This window comes from Pongo pygmaeus, chromosome 6 (assembly GCF_028885625.2).
Source record: "Pongo pygmaeus isolate AG05252 chromosome 6, NHGRI_mPonPyg2-v2.0_pri, whole genome shotgun sequence".
Classification (NCBI taxonomy): Eukaryota; Metazoa; Chordata; class Mammalia; order Primates; family Hominidae; genus Pongo; species Pongo pygmaeus.
Window position 1 is genome coordinate 90,692,942 of NC_072379.2, and position 12,832 is coordinate 90,705,773.

At 37.5% G+C, this 12,832-nt stretch overlaps 2 protein-coding genes across 4 annotated transcripts in view; one reads left to right on the top strand and one right to left on the bottom strand.

Annotated features, from left to right (window-relative positions):
• ABCB4 (ATP binding cassette subfamily B member 4) overlaps positions 1-7,302 on the top strand; it is a 77,822-nt gene extending 70,520 nt beyond the window's left edge. Inside the window, exons 27-28 of the mRNA XM_054496959.1 lie at positions 3,814-3,960; positions 4,789-7,302. Coding sequence (XP_054352934.1) covers positions 3,814-3,960; positions 4,789-4,995 — 354 coding nt within the window. The 3' untranslated portion in view covers positions 4,996-7,302. The remainder of the gene's footprint in view (positions 1-3,813; positions 3,961-4,788) is intronic.
• The window catches only part of CROT (carnitine O-octanoyltransferase), a 57,294-nt gene continuing 49,161 nt past the window's right edge, over positions 4,700-12,832 (bottom strand). For 2 of the 3 annotated variants that reach the window (XM_054496960.2, XM_054496961.2), the window contains exon 18: positions 7,295-8,557. In XM_054496960.2, the coding sequence (XP_054352935.1) occupies positions 8,437-8,557 (121 nt within the window). In that variant the 3' untranslated portion in view covers positions 7,295-8,436. Of the gene's footprint in view, positions 4,930-7,294; positions 8,558-12,832 lie in introns of those variants that run through there. The other variant, XM_063667652.1, reaches the window with a different exon arrangement.

Consider the following 12,832-nt stretch of genomic DNA (forward strand, 5'->3'; position numbering starts at 1 on the left):
TTATTATACTTTAGGTTTTAGGGTACATGTGCGCAATGTGCAGGTTAGTTACCTATGTATACATGTGCCATGCTGGTGTGCTGCACCCACTAACTCGTCATCTACCATTAGGTATATCTCCCAATGCTATCCCTCCCCCCTCCCCCCACCCCACAACAGCCCCCGGAGTGTGATGTTCCCCTTCCTGTGTCCATGTGTTCTCATTGTTCAATTCCCACCTATGAGTGAGAATATGCGGTGTTTGGTATTTTGTTCTTGTGATAGTTTACTGAGAATGATGGTTTCCAGCTTCATCCATGTCCTTACAAAGGACATGAACTCATCATTTTTTATGGCTGCATAGTATTCCATGGTGTATATGTGCCACATTTTCTTAATCCAGTCTATCATTGTTGGACATTTGGGTTGGTTCCAAGTCTTTGCTATTGTGAATAATGCCGCAATAAACATACGTGTGCGTGTGTCTTTATAGCAGCATGATTTATAGTCCTTTGGGTATATACCCAGTAATGGGATGGCTGGGTCAAATGGTATTTCTAGTTCTAGATCCCTGAGGAATCGCCACACTGACTTCCACAATGGTTGAACTAGTTTACAGTCCCACCAACAGTGTAAAAGTGTTCCTATTTCTCCACATCCTCTCCAGCACCTGTTGTTTCCTGACTTTTTAATGATTGCCATTGTAACTGGTGTGAGATGGTATCTCATTGTGGTTTTGATTTGCATTTCTCTGATGGCCAGTGATGGTGAGCATTTTTTCATGTGTTTTTTGGCTGCATAAATGTCTTCTTTTGTGAAGTGTCTGTTCATGTCCTTCGCTCACTTTTTGATGGGGTTGTTTGTTTTTTTCTTCTAAATTTGTTTGAGTTCATTGTAGATTCTGGATATTAGCCCTTTGTCAGATAAGTAGGTTGTGAAAATTTTCTCCCATTTTGTAGGTTGCCTGTTCACTCTGATGGTAGTTTCTTTTGCTGTGCAGAAGCTCTTTAGTTTAATTAGATCCCATTTGTCAGTTTTGGCTTTTGTTGCCATTGCTTTTGGTGTTTTAGACATGAAGTCCTTGCCCATGCCTATGTCCTGAATGGTAATATGCCTAGGTTTTCTTCTAGGGTCTTTATGGTTTTAGGTCTAACGTTTAAGTCTTTAATCCATCTCGAATTGATTTTTGTATAAGGTGTAAGGAAGGGATCCAGTTTCAGCTTTCTACATATGGCTAGCCAGTTTTCCCAGCACCATTTATTAAATAGGGAATCCTTTCCCCATTGCTTGTTTTTCTCAGGTTTGTCAAAGATCAGATAGTTGTAGATATGTGGCGTTATTTCTGAGGGCTCTGTTCTGTTCCATTGATCTATATCTCTGTTTTGGTACCAGGACCATGCTGTTTTGGTTACTGTAGCCTTGTAGTATAGTTTGAAGTCAGGTAGTGTGAGACAGAGAGCCAAATCATGAGTGAACTCCCATTCACAATTGCTTGAAAGAGAATAAAATACCTAGGAATCCAACTTACAAGGGACGGGAAGGACCTCTTCAAGGAGAACTACAAACCACTGCTCAAGGAAATAAAAGAGGATACAGACAAATGGAAGAACATTCCATGCTCATGGGTAGGAAGAATCAATATCGTGAAAATGGCCATACTGCCCAAGGTAATTTACAGATTCAATGCCATCCCCATCAAGCTACCAATGACTTTCTTCACAGAATTGGAAAAAACTACTCTAAAGTTCATATGGAACCAAAAAAGAGCCCGCATCGCCAAGTCAATCCTAAGGCAAAAGAACAAAGCTGGAGGCATCACACTACCTGACTTCAAAAAATGTTTTATAAAAATATATACAGTATGTAAACTTTTGGGATTATCTTTTGTCATTCAGCTAATTCCCTGAAGTTGTGTGTATTCATAGGCATTGCTTTTTATTACTGAGTGATATTCCACAGTGTGGATGTACCACAGTTTAACCATTCACCTGTTGAAGGATAGCTGGGTTATTTCCTGTTTCTGGCTATTGCAAATAAAGCTGCTATAAATACTTGTATACAGGTTTCTGTATGAATTCAAGTTTTTATTTCTTTGGGATAAACATCCAGGAGTAGAACTGTGGAGCAGTATGGCAATTTCATGTTTAGTTTATTAGCCACTGCTAAACTGTTTTCCAGAGTGGCCATCCCATTTTACATTCCTACCAGCAATGTTGAAGTGATGTCCTTTCTCTGAATCTTTGCCAGCATTTACTGTTGTCGTTAGTTTTTATTTTTACCACTCTGATAAGAGTGTAGTGATACATCACTGTGGCTTTAATATGCATTTCCCAATGGCAAATGATGTCGAACATAGTTTTTTATATGCTTATTTGCCATCTATATATCCTCTTGGTGAAATGTCTCCATGTTGTTTGCCCATATTCTAATTGGATTTTTATCTTTTACTGCTGAGCTTTTGGAAGTTTTGTTTGTTTGTTTAACATATTGTAATTACTGTTGGATATGTAGTTTGTAAATGTTTTCTCCCAGTCTGTAGCTTGTTTATTCATCCTATAAGAAAGTCTTTTGCAGAGCAAAAGTTTTACTTTTGATGAGGTCCAATTTACCAATTCTTCCTTTTATGGATTATGCTTTCAGTGTCAAGTCTAAGAACTTGTTGCCTAGCCCTAGGCCCAAAATATTTTCTCCATGTTTTTTTCTAAAAGTTTTATAGCTTTACATTTTAAATTTCAGTCCATGATCCATTTTGAGTCCACTTTAAACATGTGTAGCTCTGGAAGGATGGCTTGAGGTCCCTAAAAGTGATGGCAGGGACAATTCATTTTATGGCATTCTTCCAGCATTCGAGGTTCCACTGGGTTACGCTGACGTATAGCTTCATTATTTTTGCTTTCGTTTTCTGCTATAGTTAGAAATCACTCACATCCACAAATAAAATTTTAAAAACCTTTCATTTTGATTAGCCTTACCAACCTTTAATGCACATTGACCTGAATCAAATATTGGATCTGAGTGTGAATAGAAAAATTTACAGCTTCAGCTCTTAATATAAGTGACCACTGGACCTTAGGAAATTAATTCACATGATATACATCACTGCATAAGCCCTGCAAACTGAACTGACTCAATTTACATCTCTATTCATATGTTCTTTCTCAGCCTAGAATGCTATCTCAAAATCTAGCTTCCCAAACTTCTCTAAAAAGGTTTCTTTCATTTATTTCCCGTTTTTTTCTCCTTCCACCCTGTCTCCACAACAACTTCTACCTCCCTCTTCTGATCTTTCATAGTGTGCTGTGTATACTACTACAGTCATGTGTTACATGACAACATTTTGGTCAATGACAGACTGCATATACCACAGTGGTTCCCATAAGATTATAATGAAACTGAAAAATTCCTATTGCCTAGTGACATAACTGTCATAATATCATAGTGCAACACAAAATTCATGTGTTTGTGGTGATGCTGGCATAACAAAGCGACTGCGCGGCCAGTTGTATGAGTATAGCACATACCACTATGTACAGTGCATAATACTTGATAATGACAACAAATGACTTACTGATTCATATATCCATTATACCATTTGTTATTTTAGAGTATACGCCTCCTATTTTAAAGAAAGTTAATTATAAGATAGCCTATTGTAGAATACCATTGAGAATTAAAGTCACTAGTTTTCTAGTTTGATTTTGAACTTAACACTCTGTTAAGTTGAAACAACGTTATAGAAACTGTTACTGACTCTAAATGTTTTTCTTGTAAATAGAACTGTCAACTGTTAAGCAACAGTTCATTCAACATATTTATAACTTGGTTAACTTGCAGAAATATGAAACAAGAGTGGGAGATAAGGGGACTCAGCTCTCAGGAGGTCAAAAACAGAGGATTGCTATTGCCCGAGCCCTCATCAGACAACCTCAAATCCTCCTGTTGGATGAAGCTACATCAGCTCTGGATACTGAAAGTGAAAAGGTTTGTGTGGCCTCCCAACTTATGTCTTATTTAATTTATGAAATAGAAGGGATTTTGCTGTCAACCATGAAAAAAACACACACAAGCACAGGGGGAAAAACACAGAACGTTAGATAGTGGTTTTTATTTTTATTTTTTTGAGACGGGGTCTCGCTGTTGCCTAGGCTGTAGTGCAGTGGCACAATCCAGCTCACTGCAACCTCTGCCTCCTGGATTCAAGCGATTCTCTTGCCTCAACCTCCCGAGTAGCTGGGACTACAGGTGCCTGCCACTATGCCCAGCTAATTTTTGTATTTTTAGTAGAGACAGGGTTTCATTATGTTGGCCAGGCTGGTCTCGAATCCTGACCTCGTGATCCGCCTGCCTCGGCCTCCCAAAGTGCTGGGATTACAGGCGTGAGCCACCTTGCCTGGCCGATAGTGGTTATTTTGAAGTAATGGAATATTTTATTCTAAATTTTCTAAAATGATTATATATTTTTTAAAGTAAAGCATTCAAAAGAAAAAAGCTGCACAAATTACATTTTTAGCACATTAGGAATGAAAAACTGGAAAATACTCAGAAGGGAACTAGTTAAACAGAAGATTAGAAAATTTAAATACGATTTTTTTTACAGCCTGGGAACCCATTTGTGTTATATTTAAAAAGCAGAACATAACTATGTAGATTAAATGTTGATTATACAAAATACACATGCATAAAGTTCAAAGATTCTAAGATATTAGAAATTAAAAGTTGATTAGAATGGTAACATTTTCAAATTTACTTGAATGTTAAAACTAATTTATACAATTTTTGGGATAAGGTGTCTGTCTGATTTATCAATAGGTTGTCCAAGAAGCCCTGGACGAAGCCAGAGAAGGCCGCACCTGTATTGTGATTGCTCACCGCCTGTCCACCATCCAGAATGCAGACTTAATAGTGGTGTTTCAGAATGGGAGAGTCAAGGAGCATGGCACGCATCAGCAGCTGCTGGCACAGAAAGGCATCTATTTTTCAATGGTCAGTGTCCAGGCTGGTACACAGAACTTATGAACTTTTGCTACAGTATATTTTAAAAATAAATTCAAATTATTCTACAATTTTATCTGACTTGTAAAATAAGTTTCTGGTTTGTCATCATAAAACATAGGTGTATCTCATTCTAGATCAATTTAGAAAACCCAATTTGGGGTTTATTACGGCATTTGAAATTTGAGAGTTAGAAGTGACACTTGTCTTGATGAAGTATTAAAACAACAGGCTGGCTCTCCCTAAGTTATTAGAAACATCCAGAAAAAGAACAAAATTCAAGATCAGTACAGGCGTAGAAATACAGAAGCCACAGACATAGGGAAATGGTCTTATGGTCCTGAATGGGTTGGGTAGACAGGAAAGTTTGGGAATAATTTTCCCAAGTACAAAAGAAAAAAAATTGTTCAATAGCCTCATCTCTCTTGGTAATTTTCTAAATAATTCTATTGTAGAATCAAAGTTTTTTAAATGAATGAATTTCCAGCTTTATCATCCGACATTAAGAGAAAATGAAATTGCCCCTACTAGCTAAATCTGAAAGCACATATCGGTTCCATAAAGCAAGAAAGAGCCCTATCATTAAGTATTTTTTTAAAGTTTTAAACTCATTAATTTAAAATGTACAATTATCAATAGAATTCCAAATATCAAACATCAATGATACATGCTGAGTTTCTATAGCAACTGTGTTCTCTTTTATAAATAGACTACTTTTCCCAGAATATCCGTTTTTCCTACCAGGAAAGGTATGTTTAAATGGAAAGCAAAAAATATTATAGACAACCCCTAGAAACTAACCACACTGAAATGTTTCAATAATTTTCCCTTTGTTTTCTCCACAATTTTCTGCAACAAATTAGTTCTTAGCGCTCTATCAGGTTGTTAAATTCAGTAAATTATCCAAAGTTTTTCTAACTGTAATAAGCCATATTACCAAAGAATTTTTCAAACGTGACCACTGTGTGAGTGGATGAAATTTCAGATTAACCAAGACAAAAGTGGGGCAAAAAGTACGTTACTGCAGTGACCCAAAGTAGTGTTTGACCTATTCCTGTATAATGATTCCCAAACTTGCCTGATCAGAATCATGGGACATCTATTCCTAAACAAAATAATTGACTCAGTAGGTCTGGGTTGAGGCCCAGGAATCTGTTTTTTAAAATGCACTCTAGGTGATTATTCATATCAGGCAAGTTAGGAAAAGTGGTGAGGTGTGAGTGAGAGGAGGTTTCTGTGCAGGTGATGCAGTTTCCAAAATACCCAACTCAATACACATTATAGGTTGAGTATTCTTATCTAAAATGCTTGGGATCAGAAGTGTTTCATATTTCAGAATATTTGCATTATACTCACTGGCTAAGCATCCCAAGTCCAGAAATCCTAAATGTTCCAATGAGCATTTCCTTATGTCAGCACTCAAAATGTTTTGGATTTTGGAGCATTTCTGGTGTTCAGATTTGGGATGCTCAACCTGTACTTATAAACCAACCAAATGATTCTAAATGCCCTCGCTATCTAGTTTAAAACCCTCCACTACAGTGAGGGGAAAAGGTTCTTAGTTCAGATCTTATCTTCCTTTTCTATACCAACTGTGAAGAAATGTATCAAATGCCACAGAAGCCAACTCTGAATGTTTTCACAGAGAAATAGTACTGGTGCTTTTCAGGACAGAGGCTGGCACAGCGTAAAGGGCTTAACTGTTAGTAATAAACCAGTCTCATCAAATTCAGAGCATACATGTCTTTTAAAAGGGATGTACAGAATCAGTACCCTGAGTATGATGTAATCTTTACATATATTAAAATGTCTGGCAGACTGCTATAGTACCCATAATCGTGCCCTCTGTGCCCACTCGTTTACAAAGTGACTTTCTCTTATCAAGATATTACTTTTTCCCCACTCCTTGAATCTGGACTTCCCTTGTGACTTGGTTTAATCAACAAAATGCAGCCAAGTGATGGCATGTGACTTCAGGGCCTAGGCCTCAAGGGATCTTCCCCTCTCAGAACACTCTCACTACCAAGTAAGGAAGCTCAATTCTGAATACTGGATGATCAGAGACCATGTCAGGAGAGACAGTCCCAGCCACCAAATTTACAGATAGTTGGTGAGGTGATCTTAAACTTTCCAGCCTCAGTCCTGGCTGCCTGATGATTATAGCTGTACAAATAAACACAGGCAAGATGAGCAGAAGAACTGTCTAGCTGTTATCAATCAACTGACAAAGTAATGAGAAACAATAAACGGATACAAGACACTAAGTTTTGGATGGTTAATTACACAGCAATATATAACTGAGGTCAAAAAGCACAAGAAAAGCAAACAGGAATGAATCATTTATTGAAACATAAAACAAAAAGCTATAGAATTTTGAGAATTTCATTTTTTGAGAGTAAAAACTACAAAACTGAACAGCGAGAAGGAGAAAATTCTGATAATCTGATTCAACATTAATCCTTTAAAAATCACTGTAACAAATTTAAATATAAGTGCTTTATTTTTCTATTCACAAAACTATAATACACCACAATGAATTTTGTTATGGTTTTATGTGTGTGTGATAGAGGGTATACATGCCATACTACTACCTAATTTGTCTGTTTCTTCAAAAGAGTTATTTTTTTTTTTTTGAGACAGGGTCTCACTCTCTTGCCCAGGCTATAGCATAAGGGCACCATCACAGCTCACTGCAGCCACAACCTCCTGGGCTCAACCGATCCTCTTGTCTCAGCCTTCAAAGTAGCTTGGACTACAGGCACACATGCACCACCATACCCAGCTAATTTTTTGATCTTGTAGAGACAGGACCTTACCCTGTTGCCCAGGCTGGTCTCAAACTCCTAGCTTCAAGCAGTCCTCCTACCTTGGCCTCCCAAAGTGCTAAGATTATAGGCATGAGCCACTGCACCCAGCCCAAAAAAGTTATTTTAGATCACCATTAAATTGTAGTGGTCTTTCCCATCAAACATAACAGGCTTGTATCCCTGTGGTGAACATAGAAGGCATTAATTTCAGGGAAATTAGCATACAATAATGTAATTCATACCCTTTGGCAGCTAAAAAAATTAAAGTGCTTGAAAGATGGACTCTACATTGATGTCCAGAGAGAGGATTTATAACCCATGTAAGTATCAACAAAAATACTTAAAAATTAGAGTAAGACTTGCATTGTTAAAATTTGTAGATTTGGATTGTTGAGGCTTAAATACTGCATAGTTCTATATTCACTATGTCATAATTTGCATTGCTGCTGCATCAGAGGAGCTTAAAAATATTTCTACCTTCTATGGCAGAATAAATTTAGAGAGCATGATTCTACTAATTTCTACATTTAACAAGTTTTCTTAACTTGTTAAAGGAATGTTAGCAAGTCAACATTCCTTCCCATCTCATATTACCAACTCATTCCCAGCACTCAGTTTAATGATATGTTTTGGTAAGTGCTTAATAGATGATTCATCTCTAAAGATGAGTAGAGTTCATCAGCTGTATCATATCATGAAAAGCACAAAAAGTCAGCTGAACTAGCCTTTCCGCATCAGTCTCGGGACAGGATTTCCAGGCTGAACAGGCCACAACAAACCTGTGAAGCATAAATAATGATTAATGATTACACAAAAGGCTCCAAATAGTGATGGTGAATACAACCAGGACTTTATTTCATCTGGATATTCATACATGAAATGTGAAGTCTTGCTGACATTAGGTAAATGTAACCTGACACAATTGAAGGTAAAGCCATATCTGTAGATAATGCTAAGAAACACCTCATTCATTAGATGACTAGAGCCTAGGGACAAAGGGGAACAAATTAGCTAGAGCCCTAGAGTGCTCTGAAGCTAGGTCTTACTACGTTTAAAACAGAACAAAAAACCTCCTTCCTAGAAAAGTCCTTCCTAAAGTGCTACTGGAATGAGTTGGAATATGAATTCATGCTATAGTTTTTAATGAAATTTAAACTGTTTTTAAAGAGTATAGTACTTGAAGAAAGTTTGAAAAAAAAGGGAGAGAAGGATAATAGGTGAGAAAGGCTATTTCTAGGAGTCAAAAAGAGAAACTCTTGGGATCAAGTCATGCCTTCCACCATCTTTCTCGAGATACTCCTAATAAGAAATCCCAGATCTGGCAAGTGAGAAAAGTGGCCCTTGGAAGCTGAAATAAATAGGCGAGAAGCCTGACTTAGAGCTAGTCTTCCACTTTACAGAGAGAAGTTTCTATAGTGAAATATGAATTAGGCTCAAAATTAAAATGTGCAATGTAATGCTTCTGGAAATCCATGCAATTTTCACATCACTTAAAAAAAAGAGTAAATTATGTCTTCAACGTGTGCTTTAAGTTAAACAAAAAGAAATAAAAATAAGAACGTGCTCTAGCCCAGTATATAATGATGAAACCAATGTCTGAGTGGATTATATTTGCAGAAAAGTAATAGAGAAATCTTTAGGAAGTCCTGCCTTGTTTTCACCTAGTGATTCATGATCACGAATCATTCTCCAGCTACACTGGGCATAGAATTCCCAGATATTTAGCAGCAGCTAAACATGTTTCTCTCCACAGATTAACCATTCTTATTCAAGTGTCAATTTTTAAAAAAAATTTCTGTTATCTTTCTAAAGAACAGCCTTTCCTACATGTACAGACAATTCATGAAAGAAACACAATGCCAAAAACAATGAAAACATGTTTTACTTCATAGGTAAACAAGTAATTTATGTTATTTTTCGCCTATCAAATGGGTAAAAGACGTTTTTTTTTTTTTTGAGAAACAGTCTCGCTCTGTTGCCCAGACTGGAGTGCAGTGGCATGATCTCAGCTCACTGCAACCTCCATCTCCCAGCGTGAAGCAATTCTCGTGCCTCAGGTTCCCAAGTACCTCAGACTACAGGTGTGTGCCACCACACCAGCTAATTTTTGTATTTTTAGTAGAAATGGGGTTTCACCATGTTGGCCAGACTGGTCTTGAACTCCTGGCCTCAAGTGATCTACCCACCTTGGCCTCCCAAAGTGCTGGGATTACAGGCATGAGCCACCACGCCTAGCCCACAGAATTTTTATAATAACTAGAGTTGGCAATGGTGTGATGAAATGAGAAAGGATACATTTATAACCTTATACATTATTTGTAATGATGGAAAAACAAAATAGTAGAGAAGCAGTTAGATAAATCATAGGAATCCTAAGACTGGAAATTAGACAACCAACAAAATATCTCAAAGCATACTTAATGGCATTGGAAACTGCTTGAAATAATAAGCAAGAATGAAATTCACAAAAAAGGACACAAATATTTACAGTGTAAATATATAATCTACATACATTATAGGTTGGGAGCATCATATAATTATAGTCTTATGCCATGTAATGGAAATGTAGATAACTTTGTTCTTGTGTAGTTTTTATATTTAACAACTTTTTTTTTTTTTACAATCAGCATGTAATACACTTAAAATGCAGTGGTCTAGTCTTGGGGTAGAAGAGATGAAAGGAGAGGCAGGGAAGGCTGGCACACTCAGTGTAACTTTATGTAAATACATTGTAATTTCTATCTTTTTGCTTTTTCATTTCTCTAAAAATGTTTCTATACTGTACCAACCCTTGCCCCACTTGCTTTATTTCAATGCTCCTATCATAGAAGGGTCCAGTGCATGTCATAAAAGCCATCAAAAACAGTCTTGAATAATCAGAACGCTTCTGTGAGATTATCTAACATCAGTTCTGGCACTGCTTCTACTATGTCTTCCTCCTCGTCATTTGGCTCTGGTTCAGAAGCACTCATCTCCTTCAAGTCACCTTCTGTTAATTCCTCTGGTGTGGTGACTATTAGTGCTTGATTTTTTAAATTTTTTAATAGAGATGAGGTCTTACTATATTGCTCAGGATGGTCTCAAACTCCTGGCCTCAAGCAATCTTCCCACCTTGGCCTTCCAAACTGCTGGAAATACAGGCATGAGCCACTGAAACTGGCCCAACATCCATACCTTGAAATCCTTCACCCTCCACTTTTTTTTGCCATATCAACAATCTCTTTCATGATTTCCTAGACTGCCTCTGTCGTAAATCCTGTGAAATCATGTATATCTGGACATAGTTTTCTCTAGTAGAAATTTATTGTTTTGGGCTTGACTGCTTTCATGACTTCTTCTATAACAACAATGGCATTGTCAATGGTATAATCCTTCCAGACTTTCATGATGTTCTCTTCCATTGGGGTAAAAGACAATTCTTGGTGACAATCCTTTCTATTGAGTCCTGCATGTAATTAGCCTTAAAGGTCCTTATGACCCCCGATCTAGAGCCTGAATTAGAGACACGTCTGGGGGCAAGTAGACCATTTTGACACCTTGGGTGTTTAAATCATGGGGTTCTGGGTGGCCAGGGTCACTGTCCAAAATCAAAACAACTTTAAAAGGCTAGGTACTTGCTGACTTCAGTGACAAAGCATCAAAGAAACCAATCCAGAAAAAAAAGGTTATCATTGTCCAGGCCTTCTTGTAAACTAGCAGCTGATGTTTATCTTTTCCCTTCAAGGCTCAAAGTTAACAGTTTTACAGACAAAGGCAGTCCTGATCATAAACCCTACTGCATTTGCACAAAACAGTAGTGTTGGCCTATCCCTTTCTGCCTTAAAGCCTGATGCTTGCTTCTTGTGATGGTTAATACTCAGTGTCAACTTGATTTGATTGAAGGATGCAAAGTATTGATCCTGGGTGTGTCTGAGACAGTGTTGCCAAAGGAGATTAACATTTGAGTCAGTGGGCTGGGAAAGTCAGACCCACCGTTAATCTGGGAGGGCACCATCTAATCAGCTGCCAGTGCAGGCAGAATATAAAGCAGGCAGAAAAACGTGAAAAGACTAGACTGGCTTAGCCTCCCAGCCTACATCTTTCTCCTGTGCTAGATGCTTCCTGGCCTTGTACGTTGGACTCTAACTTCTTCAGCTGTGGGACTCAAACTGGCTTCCTTGCTCCTCAGCTTGCAGCTGGCCTATTGTGGGACCTTGTGATCGTGTGAGTTAATGCTTCTTATATACTTCTTATATATCCTATTAGTTCTGTCCCTGTAGAGAACCCTGACTAATACACTTCTCTTCCTTACTAACAAATGTCCTTTGTGGCATTTTTTTTTTCAGAATAGGGCACATTTGTCTGCATTAAAAACCTGTTCAGGCAGATATCCTTTGTCCTCAGTGATTTTCTTGATGGTGTCTGGGAACTTGTCTGCTGCGTCCACTTCTCCTGTTATCTTGACATTTTTAAAGCCAAACCTCGTTCTAAAATTATCAAACTATCCTTTGCTGGCATTAAATTCTCCAGCTTTAGATCCTTCACCTTCCTTTAAAGTTGTCATATAATAACTTTGCTTTTTCTAGAATCATAGTAGTCTATAGGTATGCCTTTTTATAGCAAAAAAGGCATTTTTTTTTGCTATAAAAAATATAGCACCCACAGAAAAGCTGCATTTTTAATTGGAGATCAAAAGACATTTTGCAAAAAGGGCAAAGTTTTAATGCCTGCCAGTGTAGCTGCAGCAATAGCTTCACAAATTTCCTTTTTTTTAAAAAAAAATAGTACTTATACTAGATTTATTTATGTTGAAGTGATGGGCAAATGCAGCTACAGATCTCAATCTATGATACTTATCAAGCAAATCAACTCTTCTTGTAACGTCATGACTTTTCTCTGCTTCTTGGGAGCACTTGCAGTATCACTAGAAGCACTACATATGGGTCCCATGGTATTATTCAATGTTTACAATACTGTACTACCCACAATGAAAAATACATGAGAATAGAACCACGAAAGATCACTTTTTGTGATCTGCTAAAGAGACAAACTGCTTATGCAGAGATGATTAGCAT